The sequence below is a fragment of the Vigna umbellata genome, chromosome 1 (genome assembly GCF_029865625.1).
Source record: "Vigna umbellata cultivar VRB3 chromosome 1, Vumbellata_1.0, whole genome shotgun sequence".
In the NCBI taxonomy this organism is placed as follows: domain Eukaryota; kingdom Viridiplantae; phylum Streptophyta; class Magnoliopsida; order Fabales; family Fabaceae; genus Vigna; species Vigna umbellata.
The window spans coordinates 95,371,833-95,397,970 of NC_142165.1; the positions used below are offsets into that span (position 1 = coordinate 95,371,833).

Here is a 26,138-nt window from a genome sequence, read left to right on the forward strand (position 1 = left end):
AGTAAAAGTAAGATATAGTCAAATAATTTGTGAAATGATACTTTTAGGAGCATGTATTTATGTAAAGACTTAGAACACAATTTATTTTATGTCATATATTCAAGCATTTAAAATAAATGTATTTGAAAATAAAATATAATGAAGTACATTGTAAATAAAATATAAATGTAATTCATAGAATTTATTTTATTTCATATATTTCATTTAGGATAATTTATTTTTTTACATACATAAAAAGTAATATAAAAATATGCATATATATATATATATATATATATATATATATATATATATATATATATATATATATATATAAAGTCTTATGTGTATGGTTTTTTTTGTTATATGCATATTTGCCTAAAAATATAAAATATAAGTAAAAAATTGTTTAAATTTAAGCAATAATATTCAAGAAAAAAAAAACAGTAGAAGATACCCGATGAAAAATAAAGGTCGCGTAATTTATAGATTCTAAAAATTCTCTAGAGATACATTTATTGTACAAAACATTACTCTAAAATAATGTAACGATAAGAATGTTAAGCAATGAGAGAAATAAGGAAATGAAACAATAGGAAGCAAGAAATTCATACTTCAACGGTCTTTTGATTTAGAGCTATGTATCTCCATTTCTCTTTCTCCACAAAGTCTGCATCCAGGAACCTAGAAAGAAAAGCCCATAGTCTGTAAATATCTTCAAAGTTTGTCAAGAGACCCAGTGTAGCAGTCACAACATATATCCCAGATTCATGGCTACGTGTCTTCTTCGACATCCCCAACCCTTCAACCTCACAAACTCTCTCCTCTTCATTTTTGTCATAGAACCTTATATTTCTCAAAAATGAGCTGTTTAAACATATGTTCTTCCTATCAGCTAGCTTCTGCACAAGTGCAGGATCGATTTTTTCCCCTTTCCAGTCAAATATATTAAATGCCACAGCAGGTCCACGGAAAGAACTTATCTTAGGCCCATAGACCCTAATCAGGGAAAGCTTATTTTCATGATGCGGATGTTTAAGACTCATCAGAGCATTAACCAGCCAATTGACCAGATACTTGGTCCTGTTACTGATCAGTAATAAACCCACTGAGTCTGCATGGTCTAATCCTCTACATTGAATCTCTGAGCTTTCATTTTTAGTACCTAATCTGTTTCTATCCGTGGATGAGTCAAAGACTGTGCTTAACTCTTCAATTTCTGAGGTTGATGATGGCCCTTCTTGCAGATGAGCCGTTTCAGTTTCAATCACTACTTGTTCAGCCTCAGGTTTAGATGCTGGGACAAGGCTTATGATTCCTATGTTTGTGGCATTGCAAGGATCTTTCAAAGCAGACACACTAGACTTTTTAACAAATAAGCACCCAACACCCGAGGGGTTTTCACCAAAAACTTTGTAAAAGGAGCAAACCATAAAATCAGGCTTAAAAAGTAACATACCCAAGGTGTCCATTTCCTTAGGTTTCAATGCACACACATCAAGCAAGACGCACCATCCATTTTCCTGAGCCGTGGACATCCAACCGTAGGAATATGGTGCTCCGGTTACCCTTGAATGAAGTGGGAAAACAAATAAACCACCCTTTCTCTTATCCCTTTTATTCATGACCATCTTCTTTAGCTTCCTCCTCTGGATTCCGAGATTGGGCCAGGAGAATTCCGATGACAAGACACGCACCCCTTGCTTCTTGCAACTCTCAATCATCACATCCAATGCCTCGCTGCTGTGGTCATACACTGTGAGGAGGCGTCTATTGGATTGAAATTGGAAAGAATCGGCAACAATTTTAAAAGCAGATACCTCATTGGCAATGAAAACCAGGGTGTACTCAGCTTCAGAGAGATTCATGAAAGACATGATTCTCTTTCTGATTCTGGCTTCCAGTTCTGACTGGTGCCCACCGTAGAGAACCTGGGACTGCAAGTTCACCGACCTGTAGGATACATCAAAGAAGGAGGCGTCTGGTGTAAAGTGCGAGAATGATGAGGATGAAGAAGAAGAAACAATCGAAGCATTGGGGCAAGGTCTCTGTTGCGGAGCGTAGGAGAAAAGGCCATATCCAGTGTAATCGAAGCAGGCGTTGGAGTGGTTCAAGTGATGGTATTCTTGGGCTCGAATTTGATCAACCTGAGAAGTAGCAGAAAAGTGAGGGAATGCTTTGGTGAAGCTGATGTACGAGTCGTGCAGAGATGGAAGGGAGTCGGGGTTGGTGAATTGTGTGTGAGGGTGAAGGCTAGAGGATGTGGCTGCGGCGAAGTCATCGTGTGATGAAGTTACATTGTTGACTTTAGGCTTATGGGTCCTCTCGGAGGCAAGAAATGGAGAAGGAAAGCAGCCATTAAAGCAGGGTTGTGAGGCTGCTGGTTCAGCACGAGATGAGTGCATTTTGGGTGTTTGGACTCGGTCTTCCCCTCAAATTTCAAAACATTGACTTAGGAGTTTTGTTTTAAATGTAAATGGCTAAATAGTTGATGGTCGTTTCAACCACCAAATAGTTAACGTTTTCTGGTTGTCAGGGAAAGGTTTTAGGTCATACAATGTAGGGTTGACTATGCTTATGAGAATACTGATTTCTTAACCAACAAAGTTGAGAAGTTCGTGACACATTTATTACAGAAGATGGTGTACTAGATATGTTGATTAATGTGGTTAGAGATTACCGGTGAAGATCATTGTCCAGGACAGCTGCGTCTGGAAGGGGCTGGTCCATAATTGTGTGGTGAGATCATCACAAGGACCTTACCATCTGAGCCATCTTAGTCAAGATGAAAAGTGTTTGTTAAGAGGGTAAAAAAACAACCAAGGTTAAGGACAGAGGGTGGGTTTTGGATTTGTTTTCACAGTAAATTAGCACCCAGCAGCCAGCACAATCATCAATCGTTCAGGGGCTAGTGCTTTGAGAAAATGACACTTTTTTTTACTCCTTCTCATAAATTATTTATATACTCTTTAAAGCAGCTTTAATACGTTTTTTATCCTTTAAAATTAAAGAAATTTCGTTATATAAATCATTCTTTTCAATTCCAAGCAACTCAACGTACATACAAAAATTGTAAGAAATTTCCATAAAAAATCTTTATAATCACGTAATTTTTAAATAATTACTTTTTTTTGTTATATGAATATACAACTTCCATTTTATTATTTTTTTATAGACATTTTTTGTTTTAAAATAATTTAGACGATTTTATTAGCTAATTAAATTAAAACATTAAAACTTTTTCATATTTTTTTACAATATTCATATATATTTTTAATAAATAAAATTTACATTTATAATGTTAAGAAATAGATTATTAGAAAAGACTTAAAATAAATAATAATTTTATACAATGAAAGTATAACAAATTTATAAATTAAAAAAAATACAATTCTTTGTTTACTTCATTAGCCATATTATTTAAAAAAACTAAATCTCAAAATAAAAAGGTTAACTATTTATAAATTTTAAAAACATAAAAAATTTGAAAATATCAACTAATCAAATACTTGAAGAAAAACAATTAAAAATAAAAGTATGTTTATATACAAATTAAAAAAACAAAAATAAAAAATAAAAATAAAAAGAAGTGATAGAATGAAAGAATTGAAAATTTTAATAAAAGAGAAGTCATGCTCTTAAAAATGAAAAAGATGCCGTAAAATTTGAGGGAAGAAAAAGTAAAAAGTGCATTAAAATTGAAAAAGGAAAACTCGTATACGCAAAATACTACTTCTATACAAATAGAAGAACGTTAAAAGAAATTTAAAGTCTACAAAATAGAAAAACGTTAAATAAAAAATTTAAGGACATGATTTCTGCATAAAAGTAGTTAAGCACTTGCACCATTTCAGAGCATATATTTTTTTAAAAAATTAAACCAAAGTCATTACAAGATGACTTTATTTCAATGAAAATATATAAATTGGTTTTTCTACTGCACGACTGGTATATCTTTATTTTTGAAAATTTTTTAGTAAAATTATATATACTGGTTCTACAATTTTAATTAAGTGTAATTAATATTAATTAAAATTATGATTGATTGACATAACTTCAATTTACACAAAAATGGTTATGTGATTCCATAATTTTATTTTTCAAATGTCAAAAATCGTCTGATAAAATAATGACTTTTACACACCTGTACCAATTTGTCATAACTTATCTTTGCATCTAATTTAAAAAAAAAAACTTACATCCATAATTTTAAATTTATTAATAAAAAATAATAATATATTGACAATATTTTATTGATAATATTTTAATATCATGTCATCTTGTTATTGATCTAAAATTATTTTACAATAAATAATAATAATCATAAATATCAAATAAACTAATCATATAATAATAATAATCATAAATATTAATATAAACAAGTATAATGACACGTAATTGTTATTATAAAAAAATATTATCAAAAAGGATAATTTGATAAATATTGGTAAAAAAAGAGAATGCTATCACGTGGCACAGTAGATTATCTTTTCCACAAGACCATGTGAAGCAGTGGATTATCTTGCCCCTTTTTTGTGGCAGTCAACAAGTAGAATCAATGGATGAGCACCGACGTCGTTCTTTTTATGAAGGAAAATGACACTTGAACAACCATTTTTTACAACATTTAGACACGCGCACACGTGTCAAAATCTGAGTGGTCCATTTTCATTTAATTTTTCCAACTGGACCACTCAGATTTTGACACGTGTGCGCGTGTCTAAATGTTGTCAAAAATGGTTGTTCAAGTATCATTTTCCTTTTATGAATGTACCATTTTGTGCTTGGACCCGCCACTTTGACTGCATGTATTATAATTAATTTATTTTTATTCATTTTCCATAAATAAAACTCATTTGCCTTTAAAAAATTTGTCCAACAAAATTTATCTGCAAATTTAATTATATTTTAAAAATGGAAAGACATTATTTTTCAAAATATTAAAAAACATAACTTTATAATTGTAAAATTCACTACTGGTTAATATAATAATACGTTTTCTTTTAATTTAAAAGATATTTTTAAACTTATAATGTAGTAAAAATTGTTGATACGACAACTTATAATGTTAGTATAAGTGTGAAGAAAGATGTAAATTACAAATGATGCAATTGATTTAGTTATTTTTTGTATTGTAGTTTGGATGTTACATTGTAACACACTGACTAGGTTATCTCACAATTATATAAAAAATATAAGTAATTGAAAACTCTCTAATACCACCTTTTAACAAAATATACCAAAAAGTTATATATCTCGTTTCAAAATATCAAATTGATAAACCAACCAAAAACAGTTTTGTTTGCTTAGAAGAAACTTTACTCAGAAAGAATTTTGAAGGATAAGTGATTTATTGGTCCTAACAATATACAGCGTAATAAAAAAAACGAGTTTGAGAAACTTATTAGTTGGAAAGAAGTTCAACTAAGAAAAAAATTTTCAAAAAAAATTGAATCATTTAAAAAATTTCTTGACACCTGCTGGTCAAGACTAGACTGCTGGTCAAGACTAGACTGTTGTATGGGATCTTCCAAATGTTTCAGATCTACCATGACCAAGGAAGCCCATTTCCCTCATGAGAGAAAACATTGTGTCCCTAACAACCACCTTCATGGTCCAAAGGTAAAGTTTTCACCAAGCTTTACTAGCTCAAGGTAGCGATGACAAGTGAAGACAACCAACCAAAATTGAGACTTAAAATCTCAAGGATAGTTATGAAAAAAGTATTTTCAACATAGAGGAAATCATTTACTATCAAAGCACACTCGTGCATGACTTATACATCATGCATCTAAGTGGCAATATAATGAACTCAACGACTCCACGCTCGAGTCTTAATAATATATAAACATCTTTACAACTAATATTCACATTTTTATTCTTTCATTCTTCTTTTATGATTAACATAACAAGGCTCATAACCTATTTTTTATTTGTCTTTCTCTCTAAGTGGCATCTTGCTAGAGAATGACAACAGGATAAGATTAACAATTAAATGCGAACACCATAGTACAATATCTTACATACTAAAGAAGTGATTTAAAGCTCGAGCAGAGAATATGCTTGGTTGAGAAGCTCGCCCAACATAAAGCTTTCCAAGTGAGACAAGTCATCAAGTTAATAAAACAAAATAGCAAAAGAAACATCGAGTTATTCCATTTGAAATAAAGCATGAGACCAAGTACAAGAGAAACTTGGAATTCCAATATCCAAGTACAAAAGCAAGAGCAACTCTCGACATTACAATATCTAAGTACAAGAGTTATAAAATTGATATTCTCTTAATCTGGAACAACATTGACCTCAAAGTCAATAACCTTTTCATTCAAATAGATCACCTCCTCTTGAAGAGCCCAACACTTGTTGGTCTTTTGGACATCAAAGCCTACCTTCGTCCTTTGTTTTGTAGAATTCGGAAGTTAGCTTACCAAAACAGATGGAGCTTTATGCCAACCCTAGTTTTTGTTCATCAACTTTTTGGCCGACCTCCGTACACAAGCCAACCAGACCATCCATCTCGATCGTCACCTTAGTTGCCTTCACTTAAATATTCTTGAATTTTTCCTCGGTTCCTTTAGTTGTGACACCTCCAGATTTTCACTCGTCAGCTTCTAGTCGACCTTAAACACAAGCCAGCTCGACCGACCACCTTGATCTTCACCTTGGCCACTTTCATTTCTTTCTACTTAGGTGATTTCAAGAGAGGATAATAAAAGTGAGGACACATGCGAAAAAGATTAAGAATGATGTCATAAATACTTGAAGCGATGTGCTTGAAGTGAAGTAATGATATAAAAATATAGTATAAAAGCAAGTTAAAAGTCATCATCAGTTTAGCCAAAGTAAGCAACAAGATCTACCAAAACCGATAACACCCAATAAAATTCGCCTAAAGTCGGCAACACCTAATTGAGTCTACCCAGGTCGAGAGCCTAGCGTAAAGCCTTCTTAAAGTCTACAAAATAAGACAGAATAATTATTCTTGCATAGTGGCTTTCAAATGAACTTGGTTGAGTGACCTATTTACAAGCAAGCTCGACAGAATGGCCAAACGACACACGAGCTCGGTCGAATGGCCCATTTACAGGTAAGCTTGGCCGGATGACCAATTTATATGCAAGCTCGATTGAATGGTCAAACGATATATGAGCTCGACCAAATGGCTCATTTCCAAGTAAACTCGGCCAAATGACTAATTTACATGCAAGTTTGATTGAATGACCAAACAACGTATGAGCTTAACCGAATGACAAATCCACCTGCAAGCTCGACTTAATGGTCAAATGATATATGAGCTTAATTGAATAGCCAATCATCATGTAAACTTTGCAAGTTGGTAGAGCCTCACCACAAGAACAATCACTAGCGTTCATTATATTAAATCAAACTTATGATACTATAAAACTTATATATATATATATTATATATATATATATATATATATATCAAGTCCAAATATGTTAAGTGACATGGCCAACAAGGATCATAACTAAATTTTGGTAGTTTTATTATAGCTTTTAATAATCATTAATGGATGACATGTGGTGATATTGTTTATTTAATCACACAAATGAGATAGAGTTCGAAAGTCATCATGTATTTCATTAGTAAAGATATTGTGAAATTCATACTTGTTATCCAACTTTCTTACTGACATACATTTCAACATTCAAGAAGATACGTTAAGATTATCTAATCCAATACATTCTAACACAATGTATGAAGTTCACACTCTGGTAATAACATATTACAACTTTTGTACTATTAAAATTCTAACATAATAAGAAATTGGGAATGAGTAAAGAGAAGAGAGGAAAGATATTTATATATTTTTTGCGTAATTCAAATTTTTGAAGGAAAGAACGCAGCATTTTAAAATCTATTTCCATTCAGTTTTGAGTTACTTCCAAAATTAGTTGGCTGAGAAATCTTGAAATCTTTCTTTACTAAATAAATAAACTAAGTTTTTGGTTGAGAGAAGTATAATACGAGGAGAGAAGTGAATTAAAAAATGAAATGAAATAGAGTAAACGAAATTTTCGGTTGAATTGAATAAAGTTGAAAGAGAGTAAAACAAAATAGATAAAGGTGCATGGTTTGAAGAAAAGAAAAGAAAAATGATCTTATAAAAGATTAATTTTTTACTCACGGGTCATTTTTTTAGTGTGTTTTTATTGTTAATCTTTTGTATTTCTCGTTCAGTTCATTATCTTTTCATTCTTTTATTCGCTAATTACTCATAAAAATATTAGATGAAAATACTTTATATATATATATATATATATATATATATATATATTATCCAAAGTATCGTCACAAATTAATTTGATTAAATTGTGAAATAAAGCTTAATAAATATAGCTTCTTCCAATAATTGAATACAATAATGCTTGAACAATTAATAGTTTATAAGTGGGTGCAAACTTACAAACCGGTTTTGTGAGGTTGAGTTAGGCTTAAAGTCCACTTCTAACATGGTATTAGAACCATAGTTAGAGCTTATGCTAGTGATATTTGTTATTTGCTAGACATATTGTTCCACCCACTATCGAGTCGCTATCGGATCACCGTTAAAAATGTCTAATCCCAAGCTCGAGATGTATATACCTCGGCGTGAGGGGTGTATGTTGAAAGTCCCACATCGACTAGAAATAAGGCCAATTCATAATTTATAAGTGGTGCAAACCTCACTCTACAAGCCGATTTTGTGAAATTGAGTTAGTCTTAAAGTCCCTTTCTAACAACTATATCTTTAATATTTTATTCTTCTTAGTATTTTAGTAAATTTATTTATTTTTCTTTTGTGAATCAAGCAAGGTATCCTCTTTTTCTTTTAAATCCAGTAACATCTCTTTTGCTCATTCTTATTGGAATTCCTTGTATGTCTTTCACTCATTTAGATCAAATGTAAATCAGAACTTTTCCACATAAAAAAATGTGAAAACCTGATCGCGATTAAATTATGTTTTAGCTTAAGAATGATTTTTATTTTACTTAAGCATTGGATTCTTTATGAAAATATCTTAACAAATTTACCAAAGAGAGAAGTACTTGAGAAATTATGTTTGTATAAAAGGTTTGTTGTTTTTAGGGATGATAACTGGAGTACTATTACCCGCTATCTACTCCATCCGAAAAGATCTGTATGATTATTTACCTATTATTTGTTGGGTATTTATGAAAAAATATCAGCATGAGGTGTGTGATTTTCCGATCATTGAATTTGTAGAGATCAATAACTAGTAAACAGAAATTAACCAGGTTGAAATGGTAACTGATAGCATAAATCAGATATAATAAGGATATTAATCAATTATTTCAGTTACTTTTTCAAGAACTATCAGCACATAGAGTTTGTTCCAGATGGGGTATTTCATAAACAGCGAGTGCAGCACGGTTTTACTTTCTAGTCTCTGAAATCTGAACTGCCACACTCGTTCAAACTAATGTCTTTTTCTTTCTCATAATTAATGGAGAAGTTGAAATTGAAACAAGGTTATATATATTTATGGTTTAAGAGGAATGGCAATACCCTTTGATGACACGAAGAAGATGGTGCTGCTGCGATGTTGTGTTAAGCAAGAATGAGTTGCAGGGCAACTCTCCTTTGGCGCGTCGAGAACAGAAACCGCACACACAAACTGATTAGGTTGTTGTTGGGAGACTCGAGTATGTGCCAAAGAAGAGATGCCCTGTAACTGCTTCGCTTATCTCAAACTTTACGTCCCGAATGAATAAGAATTTCTCTTCTCTTGTCTTGTTTGTGTATTTTTTTTATACTAAGTGAGACAGCTCTTGAGGCTTATTTATAGTGACCTGAAGAAGAAGCATATGCTGAAGCATATGCCACTGCCTGCTTTCTACGCATTCCATGCAAAGCATGGAAATCTTGTCTCTCAAAAACAACCTCAAATTCTTTCTCCAATGTTTACAGATTCTTATTAGATCGCTTTCTTTTTCCAGAATTCTCTATCCTTCCAGCCATGTTTGCCTCTGGAGAAGGATTTTAGGAATAACGTGGAAAGGGTTCACTGTTGGAGGTGTTGTCAATTGGTAGATGCTTTCTTACTTTAACGTATAAAAAACTGGCAACAATATTAATATCTCTTCCCTTATATGGAATATCCCATGTTATATTCTTCTCATTATTTTCCTTCTTTTTTTTTTCAGTGCTTTCAATTTCAAGTGACTCATTCTTCAAACCTACGATAGCAGTTTCAAAGGTTTACGTTTGTAGTGTCTCGAGAGTATTGCAGAGGCGTACACTATTATATCTCTTATATTTTATCCAACGACCACTTCTAATAATAAAATATTATATTCAGATTAAAAAATATAAATGTATATAATTTGTATAAAGATTTTCACGTATCAGGATCCTATTTTATTTAGTAAATTTCACTATACAGATTTTACTGATATTTTTAAATACTAAAAGCTCATTCCACTTCCTTATGTACCATAGAATGTGCAGCCTTTTTTAATCTTTGAATTCTTTGAGAATATATATCAATTGTTCTTTTACTAGTTAAATTATTGGTGATATATTGCTAAAATCTTGAGTTCCTCAATAGCCCGTCCATTAATACCACGCCAATCTGTCGAACCTTCCCTTTGGAATTAGTATTGTTTGGAATTGTAAAAAAAAAGGAAAAGACAAATTGAACTAACAACTTACGTGTTTTATATTTTTCTTAAATTAAAATTAAAGATTCACTTGATAAAATATATAAAGCTAATGGTATTATAAAAATGAGTGCTGAATTGAGATAAAATTATGATTATTTTAATTGAAAACGTAAAAGAAAAAATACTGAAGATGTTGCAAGATATAACATCCATCGTGTAATAAAAATATACGAGAAGAAATGTTCTCCCTGCCTAGCTTAATTAACTTCTATGTGTTCATCAACTACAAGAATAATGATGATTTCTTATTTTTCTCATTGCTGGGCTGCCTCAGAAGCAACGTTGATGAAAAGATGAAATCAAAGAACAAACTATACAATTTATTGTTGTGTTTGATCCGCAGCAGTGGCACGAAGTCTCTGAGTGAGTATTTTAACTCCCATGTACCTGCCAAGCATCATAACAGTGGCCTGAGGATTAGTCCCAGGAGAGTAGTTAAAGGTGGAACCGTCGATAACGCGAAGTGCATCGACACCAAGAACCTTGTAGTCCCTGTCGACGACTTTTCCTACTTGGCAGCCTCCGTGGTAGTGCCAAATGGTCATCACCGTGTCTCTGCAGAACTGTTGGAGAGAGAGGGAGTTTGGTGTGTTTGGGCAGCAAGTTAACGGGGGAATTTGCAGTCATGTTCAAAAGCATGGCGAGTGGCATGTTGGGGTATCTGAAGGGAGCGAATGCCTTGGATTCGATTATCTTCTCCACCGTGCTAAGGCCCTGCACGCATCTCTCCAAGTCCAGGGGATCCTGGAAGTAGTTGAAGGTCACCGACGGGTTTTCATTTGGATCGCGGGTTCGGAGCTCCAAATGCCCGCTTGAAATCGGACCCATTATCTTCTCCAGGATGAACCCTCCTCTGAAGGCTGCTTGGTCCAGACCCTGCATCGCTTCTGTTGCCTTAGCAATGGCCTCTGGGGTCCTTTCTTTTGGCGGCACCCTCGACAGTTGACCAATCTGCGTCAACCAACTTATCCTTTTTATCTTCTCAAAAAATCTATTTCATTATTAAATTTGACTTTAACTTCAATATGTCAACTGCATCATCCACTCCATCAATTATTTTATACGTAATTTAATAATTATTACAAATTTCACCCTATAATTTAATATCATCGGGTTATTCTGATTAATTTTCATATAATATAGTTGTTTAATGTAAGTTATTCGTGGTTATACTAAGAAGTATATAATGGGAGTACCTTAGGGGAGAACATTCCGTAGTCCCTAGGGGAACCACCGGCGAAGTTTTCACCACTGGCAGCTTCAATGTAACTGCCAAAACTTGTAATGCCCACCACCTCAATGAGAGATATCTCCACCGGTTGAGGGGATGGGACGAAGATGGCGTTCATGGGGTTATCTGACATTCCCTGACCCACCAAAGGCTGGTCCAATGTTACACTGATGTTATGGGCCCGAAGGTGTTGTCTGGGCCCAACTCCACTCAACATAAGAAGTTGTGGGCTTCCAAGCGCACCGGCCGAAACAATGATCTCGCTCTTGGGATGACGATTCAGGTACGCCTTGTGTTTACGACCCAATGAATCTCTGAACACAACTCCATGCGCCATTGGTTTAGATCCATCTGCAATGAGTTAAATTGGTGAGTATTAATGGGTGGAGAAAAAGGAAATGAAGACGTGGAAGGGACCTTTGACTCTAAAGAGGATCCTGTGGACGGTGGCATGGAGAAGGAGGGTAATTGCAGAGGGGTTGGCATACTGCAAAAGATCAGCAGCGGTGTGTCTGAAGCCTTGGTGGTCAAAGATGGTGCCTCCTACCTTAGTCCCACCAATGTGATCATAACTGAAGCCATTATTAGGCACAACACCTATCTCAAGTAGCCCTTCCCGAACAGCTGACTGCCACTGCTTCACTTCTGGCTCAAACGCAACTACCTTCTCCACCCATTCGTACGACTCATTCACAGCCCTTCCATCCCACCCCGCTTCCCTACCCATAAACAAACAATCGATAATCCTTATCATATATAATATCAACGATAACAAAACAATGAGGTTGCGTATTGCCTCTACCTTGCATATTGAGGGCTGGCGCGAGTGTAAAAGCCAGCGTTCAAGCAGCTTCCGCCGCCGAGGACGCGGGCTCTTGAGTTGATGACGCCGTCTTCGGAGATGAAACGCTGAGCGGGAGAGGTGGGGGAGGTGTCGGAGAGGGCAGCACCGAAGGCTGCTAAGTTGGTGATGTTGGGGTTCCCGTAGGGCGAGCCACCGCGTTCAAGGAGCAACACGCTGTAATTCTGGGACAGTGTCGCAGCAAGAGGACAACCTGCTGTGCCGCCGCCAATTACGATGTAGTCGTAGTATGAGATGTCTGGTGCCGCCGTTGCATTGCGCATAAATGTGTAGTTGGGAACTGTAAATTCGTATCACCAACACCTCTTCGTTAGATTTCCCAAGAAATCTGAATCGCACTAGCAGTGTTTTCCCTTTCTAAGGTTTTGAAAATGGAAAGAATGATGAATGATGAAAAGAACCAAACAATTTAACTCTCACTAACAGTGTTTTCCCTTTCTTAGCTAGCTAGTACTGTGCACTCGGGAAAGTGCTTAAGGTTTGTCTAAGTGAAGTAAATGGATGGTGTAGATAAATGTTACCGAATTTGGTATATATAAGCATTGTCACACGATTAATTAGTTGCATAGCTAAATATAAACAAAATATAATAAATAATATTAATTAAGTTAATTTAATTTTTATTTTATATCATTTTTTTCTAAACTATTCTTAAATAATATTATGAAGGATACAACTCCCATTTAAATAATAACATTAAATAATATTGAATTATATGTAACTTGATTAAATTTGGATAGTTTTTACATTAAGATAAGAAGTGTCAAACAGAAAATTTTCCCCGATCAATCCATTTTGTTAAGATTTCATATTAAATGTCAAGAATTGAAATAAATAATTTATAATATTTTGAAATAATGCATGTTCAGAATTTGTTAATACCTAATAAATATATATTATTTAAAATCTAATCTTAGTATACTTACATATTATATATATATATATATATATATATATATATATATATATGTATGTGTGTGTTATAAATCAATCAAATGAACTATAAAACCAATTAGAACACACAATTTTAATGTGAAATTTATTATTAGAAATACATTCTAATTACAAGTTCAAAGATCAATTATATTTAGCTTTAAAGTAATGACAGGAGTATGCCATCATGGATTTTTTATTCGTAATAAAGAAGGCGAATTAACTTAACAAAAATGATAATTTCAAAACCTAAAAAGATAAAGCAACTACTTTACCACTCATTTTAATAACATGATAATACATATTAGTATTTTCAAATAATAAATAAAAAAATAAAAAAAAATGAATATAACAATCATCAAGTGAATGTTTTTTTTTTAAAGTATCACCTCCCTGACTTAATTACCGTAATATTATAAATGTAATTAGAGTTAGAGAGTTCCAATGTGTGGACCAAATTGATGATTATTTAATGTGAAGGAAAAACTTAGTTGAAGTTTCCTTTTCATCACTTTCGTTCTCATCGAGCTGTGACAATGCAAAATGTTTCCCCTGTTTTTTCTCGTCATTTTCTGTCACCGCATTAAAAGGACAACAGATAAAGAAAAACATGGGTCACAGTATTGCTGGCATTTGAAAATCAAAATCAATCTCAGAGGCTGAGTACCCCAAAGCTCAAGGGCATTCTTCAACTGCCCTATTTAATTAGGACATCTTTCACACGAATAGATAACTTTTCTTTAAAGTTTGTCATACCCCCTTCCCCAAATAAAAGATGCATAGACATTTTACATATTCTGTTGTTGATTGGTAATTTTAATATACTCGTTTATAACTCGCATAATTAATGCTTAAACAGTAGTTAAAAGTTAACTATGAATGCATACTTTCTTTACATATTAAAAGTATTTGACAGTTAGTAATCGGAAATTAATTCTCTTGAAATGTTGAAATAGTTGGTTAAAAAAAGTATTTGTTTTACCAAAATTAAGGGAATCTCCTACCCAAGACTGATAATATCTAAGAAGAATGGCTCAAGACTTTTCCATTAGGAGATGAAACAGAAGAAAATGGAGCATTGTGTTCCATTTTCTTGTGTCTCATTTATTTGAGTGGACCAAAATGAATGAGCATCTAGTTCGTTATTCAAGAGATTGAAAGAACTGCAAACTGAGTTGAGTTTTGTTAGTTGAGAGAAGAGTGTTTGGTTTACCTATGTTTGATGGTCCTACTTAGCTAATGAGTAGACATGTGGTGGTTAGTTGAGAGAATTTACCTTTATTTTCTCCTTCTTGCAATTATTACACTTCCTTAACAGGTTAGCAAGGACACACCACTGATGTGGTGAAATTCTATTCTGGCTCTATACTTTCGTATTAATTAATGACAAAATGTATCAAAACTGAGTCACAAACCAAATTCTACCCTATCCATTCTTACCAGATTACCCTGTTAAACAAGCTTCAGTTTGGAAAGAAATATTTTCTAGTTTGATTAATCTTCCTCATTCAACCAACCGTAATTTTACAAACCAAACTCAACCCAATAGTTCAAACTTTCGAACCATTTTCTAGTTCGGTCCAGTTTGAGTGAATCGCTTTCTTGTTTTGTTTGGTTCGGTTTTCATCAGAAGCTACCCAATTAACAGAAAGTGTCCCACACTCCGCACAACGCCACAGATATTATATAGCTTTGCCTATCAAAAGGTTTAGCTAATGGTTATAAGGAACCAAAATCATGTTTTAATATTGTCTGTAATTACTTCCAACACATGTGTCCTAAAAATCATGTGCGTAATGCATTAGAAATCACAGTGAAATCTATTAATCATACTTTCAAACAAAAAAAAAATTATACTTTTAAATTGTCTTGATACTCAACCTAAAAAGCTAACATAGATGTTAAACCATTAACTCTCAAGCATGAAGATGAGTGTTTTATCAGCACAGATGCAGTTCATTTGGAGTAAAACCCTGCAAAATTTGACCGATCTACACAAGTATATGATAATACATTTGAATAAGACAAGAAAAAGAAGAATGACCTTTTTGGGAAGCACAGAGTGGAGCTGAGAAAAGAATCGAAGAAAGAACAGCAAAAAAGAAGGTGGAGCAGCAAAGAGCCATTGCAGAGTTGTGAGGCAGAAGAAGTTGAAGTGAAGTGATGAAGTAATGAAGTAATGAAGTAATGAAGTGAGGTTATTAAATGGTATTTATAGAGTTGAAAGTGGAATAATCTCAACGATCATGACGGCCATATTTGAGCAATATAAAGATTACTAGCTGTTTTGGTCGCGGAAAACTGAGATTAATTCGAATTAGTCATATGTGTGGGGACGTGATAAATAAATAGTGAAGAAAATGCAGAGAATTTGAAGAGGCATCATTCAAAATTAGCTTCCCATGTCCCCGGCTTGCAAATATATAGTAGTGGTTGCCACCAATCCAAAACTCTACAGCAAACACACGATTTATGGGAAGACAGTTGGCCTTTTTTATTGCACCTAATAACTGCCACTGTCCCTTCATCTTCTTCTTCTTTCATGCTTATCACTTTCTTTTAGTTTCCACACTTTTTTTGTTGTACGAAATACAAAAAAAAAGGTGCACAAAGAAAATTAAATAAAACAAGGTAAAAAGTGTGCTGGATAGTGTGCCAATACTTTTATATTAACACTAGTTAAAGCTATCTTTTAAACCAAAATTTATTAAAACATTTAACTGACAAAAAAATATTAAATATGTTTTCATATAACTCTTATAATTACAGTTTTTTTTTTCTCTTTAAATGACGATGTAATACATAAAATATCATATTATTACAATACATACATGATATGTGTCCTATCCAGATGATATTTCATCTACCATGATGAAATCCTAGTAATAAAAATAAAATTGAATATTTTACTAATACAGGTAGTGTATTTAAGTTTCTAATTCATTTTAATTATAAATATATCACAATTGTACTTTTTTATTATTAATATATTATAAATATAAAATATTTGTTGATGTGCAATATACAAGGTTAATTATTAACTGAAAGACCATTAGATGTGAATCAAACTAAACGATTGAAACGTTACAAACACAAAACAATTAAGCAAAATAAACAAATTCTAATATTATCTTATTTAAAGGCTAAATCACAATTAGTTATGTTTAAATAATAATTAGATCCATCTTAATAAAATATTCATTATAAAGTCCATAAATAGTAATTCGAGAAAAGAAGATAAATTACACATTATGTATCCTTATAATTTGAACCAAGTTAACCTTAATATCAGAAGTTTTTTAACATATATCACTGATCGATATTGACAAATAGGATTTGAATTTGAGAACGATTAATTCGAAATCATCCATTAAAAAAAATTATTCAACACACTAAAAGAGTTGACTTTATTGATGATTAGCTTTCATTAAAAAAATTTAATTGATTAGACTAACTTATATATATATATATATATATATATATATATATATATATATATATATATATATATATATTGAATGTATTTTCTATAAAACTTAAATTCGAATCATTATTTAGTAGATCCCAAGTTTAATTTAATGTTGGTTACGGTCATTACAGCAAGACTTCATTTAACGACTTTTATTACGTTATAATGACAAAATAACAGGGAATTAGTGATGTATGTAAATATTTTAAAGCATTGGAAAGTACGTAATGCAGACATTATATTTAAAGTAACAATTCTTTCTTTTGAATCAATTGAAACAACGATACTCGATTATTCGCAAACCCAATTTTCTAACATTGATCGTAAATTAAGATAAAAGTCTTGTTATTAAATTAAACTGCTTTATTTTTTAAAAATTCAATGATAAATAGCAAATGATTAAAATATATTTATAGATAAAAATGAATAAAATAATATTTTATAAGAGGATTTGGAGGCGTAGCAAAACATAAATTGAGGACAGCTTTTATGGAAATACTTGGTCCACACATCTCACCAATTCCTTCTGTGGGGATGAACTCATGGTATTCACGAGATTCAATTTTCAGTTTCTTCAATAAAGGAGCTTTCACATAATTTCTATTCAAAGAAACAATAAATTCTTTAATGGACACAAATGAATACGGTTGGAGATGCCAGCAAGGGCTACTGAAATTAATTGCACAATAATACCATATCTTATTTTTGCGGCGATTCAATGCCCTTTATAAAATGACTCATGTACTTGTAAGGTTAAAACCTGTTTTTGTTGAGTTTGGTTTGGAAAATCACATGATAAAAAATTCATTTTGAAACAGGTGGGATTCACTTACAACATTTGATGAAGACATGTTTTTACTCACTTAGGTAATTTGGTAGAGTTGATGTTTATTGGAATTCGTTTTGCATATCCAAAATATAAACAAATATGTATTAGATTTGGAGTTGGTGGAGGAGTAGCTTTACTCATCTATGAACACGTTATTTAAGAACAATTATTATTATGTTTCAATCTTCTTATGCTCACTTTACGTGTCAAGAATTTCAATCCAATAAGGTATAATTTAATAATTTACTTTAATAAGAATTTCGATTAGAGATAATTAGTAATTTAGCTAAACAAATTCTTAGATGTAAATTGGAACACAACTTTTACACTTTGTTACTTGAATGGATTTAGGGAGAGTGATTGAACGAATTTGAGAGAATTTGAAGATAAATTTTTATTCTTTATAAGTGGATTTTGGAGGTAAGTAAGAGTGAATTTGGAAGTAAATTTTTTTAATCTATCATATCAATCAAATTCTACACTAATTTTCACAAACTTTACTTTCAAATTCACACTCATTTACCTCAAAAATCCACTCAAATAAACAACAAAAAATTTACCTTTGAATCCTCTCAAATCCATTAAATCACTCTCCTCCAAATCCATTCAAGTGAACATACAGTTAGTGTAACACAATTTTTGGCGCTTTAATCAAGAAAAGTTCTGAAAATAATTTAGTGTTCTAGTACACAACAAACTTTTTAATGCTTTAATAATGAAAAAAAAAAGAGCAACAGGGAACTTGTCTTCCTTTGCATTTAGTTTGAGCCAATTGGCAGCATTGCTAAATCTCCCCATGTATACATGGCCAATGCCTTTTGGCTCTATAACATAATCAAATGACTTAGTACCACTGTTGAATGTCAAGCAGTAACATGATTCTTTGTCTTGTTCTTGCATGGACGCACTGATAATAGCAAGATCTCTGGCTGTAAGACAATGACAAGAATAATAACAACACCATACTATTAGGATTAGTCAATAACTAAATTATCAAGTATCTTATTCACCATGATAATTCTTTTAATAATTTATGGATCTCCAAAATGCCAAACTTTTTTTTTCCTCGTTGCACATTACGATTGAAAATGATTACGCATCCAAAATGAATCGGGAACATGACTTCAAAACCGATAGACCTGACCAAAACATTTGTAATTGTTGTCGTAGATAACTATGCACACCAACACAACAGTACTAGATATCAGACCATACCATTTTTGAAAAACGAACTTCTGGAACATATTACTCGTTATAAGACACACACAGCTGAGTAAATTATGAATAAGTGATATTTAGTTACCGAATAAATTAATTATATTGATGAATTGCCATAATGCTTGAAGTATGAACTTACTTCCTAAAACTCATTTAGATCTTTGAACAAAACTAAAGTGCACGTTTATCAAGGAGAGATGCATTAGGAAAATACAATATCAATGAAACTTATTTATAATGTTAAGATAATGGATTAATAGATCTTAATCTTTATATGATGCAATATCAATGAAATCTCAGTTTAACCATATAAAGAATTGACATTGCCTACTACTCAAAATCTTAAGGTGATAATGAATTTTTATTTTTATTTTTTATTTTTTTAATGTAAAACTTAGACTCATTTTAACCTAAATAAAGTAAAAAATACAAAATAAATATGACTTTGTTTGTATTAAGTATGTGTTCAAGAAAGTAGAAAATACATTCTTGAAGGAAAACATATTTTTAAGTATTGTCCTGAGCCCATCATTCATACTGACCTTTAGTTGATTTATGGGCTTAGACATATCTGGAGGCCCTTTAGTTTGAGTTGGCCTATTTTCCGTATCAAGCCTTACCTGATAAGATAAATTTTCATTCCAACTTGACTTGTTCTGTTATCATTTGAGTTTCTTCTGTATTGAAAATATTTATAAAATCTCAAAACTAAGAGTAAGAAATGGTATGTAGTAACTGACTAAAACTGTACGAATGTGTGAAATCAATATAACCTGTCCATAACTAATTTTATAATACGGTTTCTACTCTTTTATTTGAATCTGTAACAATTTTCTACCTACTTAACTTTTCAAGTCAAAAACATTTAATGTGATGAAGTTAATTAAAATATTCTAATAAATATAAATAAAAATATATTTATCAATAATCAGAATATAAACTTTACAATTAGTATCCTAAAATATTAAAATGTAATGAATATTATTTTAATTTATTATTCTTAATACAAAATGTACATTATTCTATCAACCATAGATTGGATGGTCAGTCATAGTTTGATTCCTTTAGCAAACTACCAATAAATTCCGTCAACATCAATCAAACTGCTTAGTCATGAATTAGCATATTAACATTAATGTTAATCAACTTAAAGGTGAAATGTCATTATTTACCATTGAACTAGTGACTAGTTAAATAAATAGATAAGTAACTCACATTTGCTATTACATTAATTACTAACGGTTAAAGTTGAGTTGACTTTAACATCTTCTGCAACACTATTCTGCATTACTTAAAATTTTTGACAACATTCAGACTTTAAACACACAATTTAATTAAATCATTAACGTTAATCTCATACTCAAAACACGAAATATTTTACATTTACTTAATACTATTTTCTTTTATCTTAATGCGTTGTTGATTAATGGGTTTCATATAAGTAATCTATACAACATTTTGTATTTTAAAGTTTTTTTTTTTCAGAATTGTGTAAAAATACAAGTCCTCAAAATGTTGATAGGTAATTAAGTTTATAAGAGCTCATGTGTTCGGAGAAGATGAATTTAATTTTTTTTCCCAAGTCCTAATAAATACTAGAAGCCAAAGCGATATAGGCAGGATATTGGGGAAGAAAAACATGGTAAGTAAAAGCAAAAATTTTCCCTAATTGTTCCAAAATTTAGAGTCTCGTATCCCCGAGACAGGGAGAAGAGACGAATACAATCGATGTAAAAGGAAAAAGAAACAATGGAAAAAGGTAATCGGCAGCATGTTATCTCAGTGGCTGGCACGTATCATAAGATCAAGCACTGACTCATTAACCAGAATTGTCAAGACTTCGTTTGCCAGGTCCCCACCCAATTGTTGTATTTCTTGATCATAGTTTTTCCACCCTTCACATCTGTCCATCTCCCTAACATACACAGACCTTCGTCCTTGTTCTTCCCAATCCAAATACAGTTCTTGGGGTCGCCCGTTTATCCAATCCTCTGCTACCTTGCAAAGGTGAAGCTTTTTTGACAGATCAATTTCTTTACATTCTCCAACACTCTTCTTGAAGTAATCAAACAGCAGGTTCTCTGCCTTAAGTATCAAAGTGTTCTGTGGATTTGATCCTTTAACGAAGTTGAGAAGATTTCGAGCGTTCTCCTCAATGTCGTGATTGCTTGCAGGACGCAAGTTATTTCGAGTACGCGCTGCTGGCACTACTACGCGGGAACGTTGTTTTGTAGAATGCTTGAGTGTTTCATCCCCCGCCTCTAACCGCGCGAACCTTTTCTCTAAAACCACCGGCTCCGGTGAAGCCACACTTTCTAAATGGCATCTTTCGTGCATATGCTTGTGTTTCCTTCCTGTATTTTGTTCACTTGTCAGAAAAGAAAAAACAAAAACAGTGGAAGAATGGCATCGAAGTTTATGACATTTTTTTTTGTCGAAAGAAAGACATTACCTTCCGTGATGGAAACAACAGAGGAAGTGGATCTGAAACGACGCTTGTAAATCTCTTCTTCATCTACAAATGGACAATCTAGTATCGATACAGGACTAAACTGTTCTTTCTCATTTGCCCAGTATTCCTGTTTCACAAGATCCATTTCGCTAATCAGTCTCGTTTTCATTATCAAAGCTTTTTTAGATACAACTGACAGTTTTATTAATGCTGGAATTCTGACAATAGGAGTGGATGGGCACATAATCAATTCTGTACTATAATTTAGTTGGATTCATTCAAGAGTTTAACTTTAATAGAGTATTATTACCAAATTTATGAAGTGGTATCAAAATACTCAAACTTTACCCAAAACGTTCAACTTTTCTTCAAATGCTTTATCAATTTATTATTTAGAGATGCGGACAGAAGTTTCAACAATGCTTCAAATACAAACGCTTTATTTTAAGGATATCTATATAAACTACAATACTTTAATTAGCTTATATTTAATTGCTGTTGTGTTCGTTTTATTTTTCAAATACCTTAATTCCATTAAGATCGAGACTAAGTTGTTCTCAGGTTACCCCTCTAAGATTTATATTTATTCATTTTTAGTTTTGAAATAAAAGAATTGTTAATTTACTTTTAGTTTTTAAGTCTTACAAAATATTTGGTTACAAAAAATATTTGGATGGTGAATATGAGCTACCCTTGTTAACCAGTGTTCTTACTTTAAAAAAATCATTAAACTTTAAAATACTTAAAATGTTTAATAATGAAATATATGTATATATAGTAGTATTAAATGGTTGTGAATTATTGGAAGGAGGAAGTCAAAATGGAGTAAACTTAGGGCATAGACCCAACCCTACTAGTTCTCGTGCCGCAACGCACTGAAATTTATAATTTAAAAAAGCAAAGCAGTGTATCCTTAGCCGCCGTCCTGAAAATGACAAGATTAGGTGAAACCCAACTTCCCAAACTATCACCTATTTGGACTGAATAAACCAACGGTTAAGGACTTTCAAACAATATTTTATTTAATAAACTACTCCATACTATTATTTCATTTCACAATTTTTAATAAAAAAATCGTAGTGAGTTTCAGCGCCGCGGAAGGCGCTTACGCAGACCTCACATCTTCTCGTGAATAATTAAACGTTTAATTATCCCCACTCTACACGTGCAAATCACTGCTACAAGCTGTGTTTAGTACAGGGAATCGGATTCTCCATTACAGTTTAGACAAAAATATATATTACTTATACTTATTTATTAAAAACTAGTAATCAAAGATCATAGTAATATAGAACACATGCACATGAACATTATAAACTCAAATTAATTAAAAGCTGATATGTATTTTTCTTCCCGGATCTGACTAGTTTGAAGTTTGAACATTTTTAGTTTTCTAAACAATATATATATATATATATATATATATATATATATATATATATATATATATAAGTTAAAGAAAAGGATAGTGAAAGAATCGAAAGTTGGAAATTAGAGTAGTACTTACCTTGGTTACCACTTCTTCTTCTACCTTGTGACGTCGTGGTGTATACTCTTTGGTTGTCTCAAGCAGGAGGTAGTTTTCGTTGGAGCTCTCAGAGGAAGCAGCGGTAGATGCAAACGTGAATTCACTCTCTCCCCAACTGTTACTGCCACAACCAGAAGAAGTGGTGAAACTCGGGGCAGCTAATGCAGTATACTCAACGAACGACGTCGCTTTATGATGTTCCTGATCCAGCATAATGAGTTCCCGGAAAGATGTCCTCCTCCGCGGCACGCCCTGTTGGCTTCCCTCTTCCCTCACCACTGCTGCTTTTTTCCAGAAGCTTCTACTCAACAGCTTCCTCGAGAGGCTTCTACAGAGAACGCCACCTCTCTTCGCTCTACCACCCTTTTGTGACGTCGGAAGCGATTTTATCGCGTTGATTACGGCCACGGAAGCCCTCTGCAGAGCCGACACGGATGATCGTCGACGTCGAGGTAGTGTGTTCCTTGTTTTGCGTTGGAGTCGGAGATCTTTCTCAACGAAGAATCCCACGGTGGTGCAGCATCGTCGGCGCGGCAACGATTTAAAACCGTTGGATGAACAGGAACCGAGGTCGTCCCTGAGGTAGTCCTTGAGCAAAAGGGGACGTTTTGGGGGATGCTTGGTAGTGTGCATTAGAGAATTATTAGAGAAAGGTTTGGCAGCAGCGAAAGCCATGTGATCGTAGTTGAAGAAAAAGAAGGTAGGGTGGAGAAATATAGAGAGAGTTTAGGGAGTATATATATATATATATATTGTTAAAGAAGTTGTGAGTGGGGAAAGACAAGAGAAGGTTCGGCGGTGAAGATCTCAAAACTTAACAGTCTGTGAGATGAATAAAATAAGAGTGTGTGGGAAGGAGACAAATTTTGAGATGTATTGAAGTATGAAGCGTGCGATGAAACTATAAGACAATGAAGTTTAAGTGGAGATACAAGAAAGAAGAAGCTTGGATGCTTCTTAACTAAAATTTGAATCTCAAGAGGGAATACTTTATTAATATTGCCTCAATTTGAAGTTTGTTGTGTAATGAGTTATTTTAGATAAACAAATACACACTGCATACTTTGGACTGTAAATAGACCTGTAGTTGACTATTTATGAATTTCTCTCCACGCGCTTAGGCACGTGCCACGTGTTTGTGATCCTCCTGTTGACTTACCGCTTCCGACACTAATCTCCTCATCCTTTTCTTACTATTTGCTTTCAACTCCATTTTTATGTATAAAAGCATTTTCCACATTTCAAAAGTTGGCAAATGTTTAACCAACTCTTATCCATAAAAAAAAGTCGGGTGGTTAACCCTTTTTTTTTCATCAAAAATTTAATATTACCTAAAATAGATTAATTTTTTTTATTTTTTACAAAAAGGTGAATAATAGATTGTCGAGCCAAGTTGACTGTCCTAGTCCACCATTTTTAACTTTGATTAGTGAACTGGCTTATCGAATTTGACTCTTTTTGTCATTTTTAAATTAAGACACCTATTTCTAAAAATTTTAATAAGGTATTTTCAACATGAAATACTTATTTTAAATTCTTTAACACTATTATGATACATTTTCAGTTCCATAGAATCTTCTAATACATATTTCATAAATTCTATTAAGTATCAATTTTCTTAATTTCTAAACCACCTTTTTTATTATTATTTAAAACTATAGTTATCTTCGTAAAATTGTATGGTTTTATCCTCTGTTTAATGAGTTTTATATATAACTAACATAACAAGTATTTTCGAAAAAGGCATTGAAGTCACGAACATATATAAAAGTATTGTTGATATTATTGTATTTCCCTGTGTGTTTTCTTTACTTTGCTGTTTTGATGACAAAAGTAACAAAAGACAGTACTCCCTTGAATATAACAAAAAAAATATTAACTTCTTTTAACTTTTAAATTTAATTTGAAAATAATTCTTTAACACACTGACTGAAAATATTGTTAAATACTTTTTGTCCATTATATATGAATAAATCGGAGGAGTTAATTCTACACTAAAATCTGCCCTGAAAACTATTTCATGATGACTCTATTCCAAATCAGTGCCATTATGTATGCTTTCTCACCAGTATCCACAAAGTCCATGTGGGAAGTCCTAGTGATTAATCTTCATTTGATATAATAAATATATAATTAAGATACTAGAATACAAATATTTGTGATCTTTTATATATTATAATTTTATTTTATTTTCAGTTGGTTTGAATCTTTTTAATCTAAGTTTTTATGAAGAAATTTATGGAACAAATCTTATGTGGGTATATTAAATTATTAAATGGTAATTTCTAGATATTTATATTATGACTAATTGAACGATTAGTTTGTAGTACCAGCCAATCCACACTTGCTTTTGGACAGCCCCCGGCCCCATTCAAAATTAAAATTCTAGACATCATTCAATATTTATACCACCCACAACTCCCCAACCTATTACATTGAAACACTATGCTTCAACATATAAAACATGCAAGAATTGAAAACATTTTTAGTATTGTCTCACTTGTTTTGTTTACGTTAAAGTCATAGCTTTTCAAGTTTTTTTTTTTTTTTCAACACATAGATACATGAAATTTTAAGGGTAATAAAAGAAAATTTTGAAAGTAATTTGGAAATCAGAGAAAAGTGAAACTAAGAGTCCTCATGCGACTAAAATATGGTTTCAAGGATTTGCATTATAAAGCTACTTTTCCTAACGTGTTGGTATATGATTTTCATCATCACCATGTTTTTATATGTTTACTTTTCAATGGAGAGGAATGATAAGTGAATACTTGAAGACAATAACAAATTAAAAGAACTTATGAACATAACGTCTTAGAATAGTTTTCAAATGCAATGTATAAGGTATGGTACTGGTGTATAAGTTGGCAAGATAGAGCAAATATCCTAATACTAACAATAGAAATTTCTCTTATGATTTATTGCGTAAGTGACTTCTATTTATTTTC

The 26,138-nt window shown here is 32.4% G+C and overlaps 2 protein-coding genes and 1 pseudogene across 3 annotated transcripts; all 3 read right to left on the reverse strand.

Moving 5' to 3' along the window:
- Nucleotides 1-440: 440 nt before the first annotated feature.
- LOC148206895 (molybdenum cofactor sulfurase-like) lies at nt 441-2,525 on the reverse strand. The gene has a single exon (XM_047302306.2). It carries the CDS (start codon nt 2,382-2,384, stop codon nt 588-590), a length of 1,797 nt encoding a protein of 598 aa, XP_047158262.1. The 5' UTR covers nt 2,385-2,525; the 3' UTR covers nt 441-587.
- Nucleotides 2,526-10,806: 8,281 nt separating this feature from the next.
- LOC148206896 (protein HOTHEAD-like) lies at nt 10,807-16,059 on the reverse strand (annotated as a pseudogene). Its single transcript, XR_015783781.1, has 5 exons — nt 15,739-16,059; nt 12,702-13,041; nt 12,317-12,618; nt 11,865-12,250; nt 10,807-11,619 (listed from the first exon to the last, which is right to left on the reverse strand). The product of XR_015783781.1 is annotated as a protein HOTHEAD-like (transcript).
- A 4,794-nt stretch (nt 16,060-20,853) lies between these two features.
- On the reverse strand, nt 20,854-24,060 carry LOC148206897 (uncharacterized). The gene is made up of 3 exons (XM_088115110.1): nt 23,170-24,060; nt 21,663-21,789; nt 20,854-21,564 (listed from the first exon to the last, which is right to left on the reverse strand). The coding sequence occupies exons 1-3, from the start codon at nt 23,863-23,865 to the stop codon at nt 20,990-20,992; spliced, it is 1,398 nt and encodes a 465-aa protein (XP_087971236.1). The 5' UTR covers nt 23,866-24,060; the 3' UTR covers nt 20,854-20,989.
- Nucleotides 24,061-26,138: the final 2,078 nt, after the last annotated feature.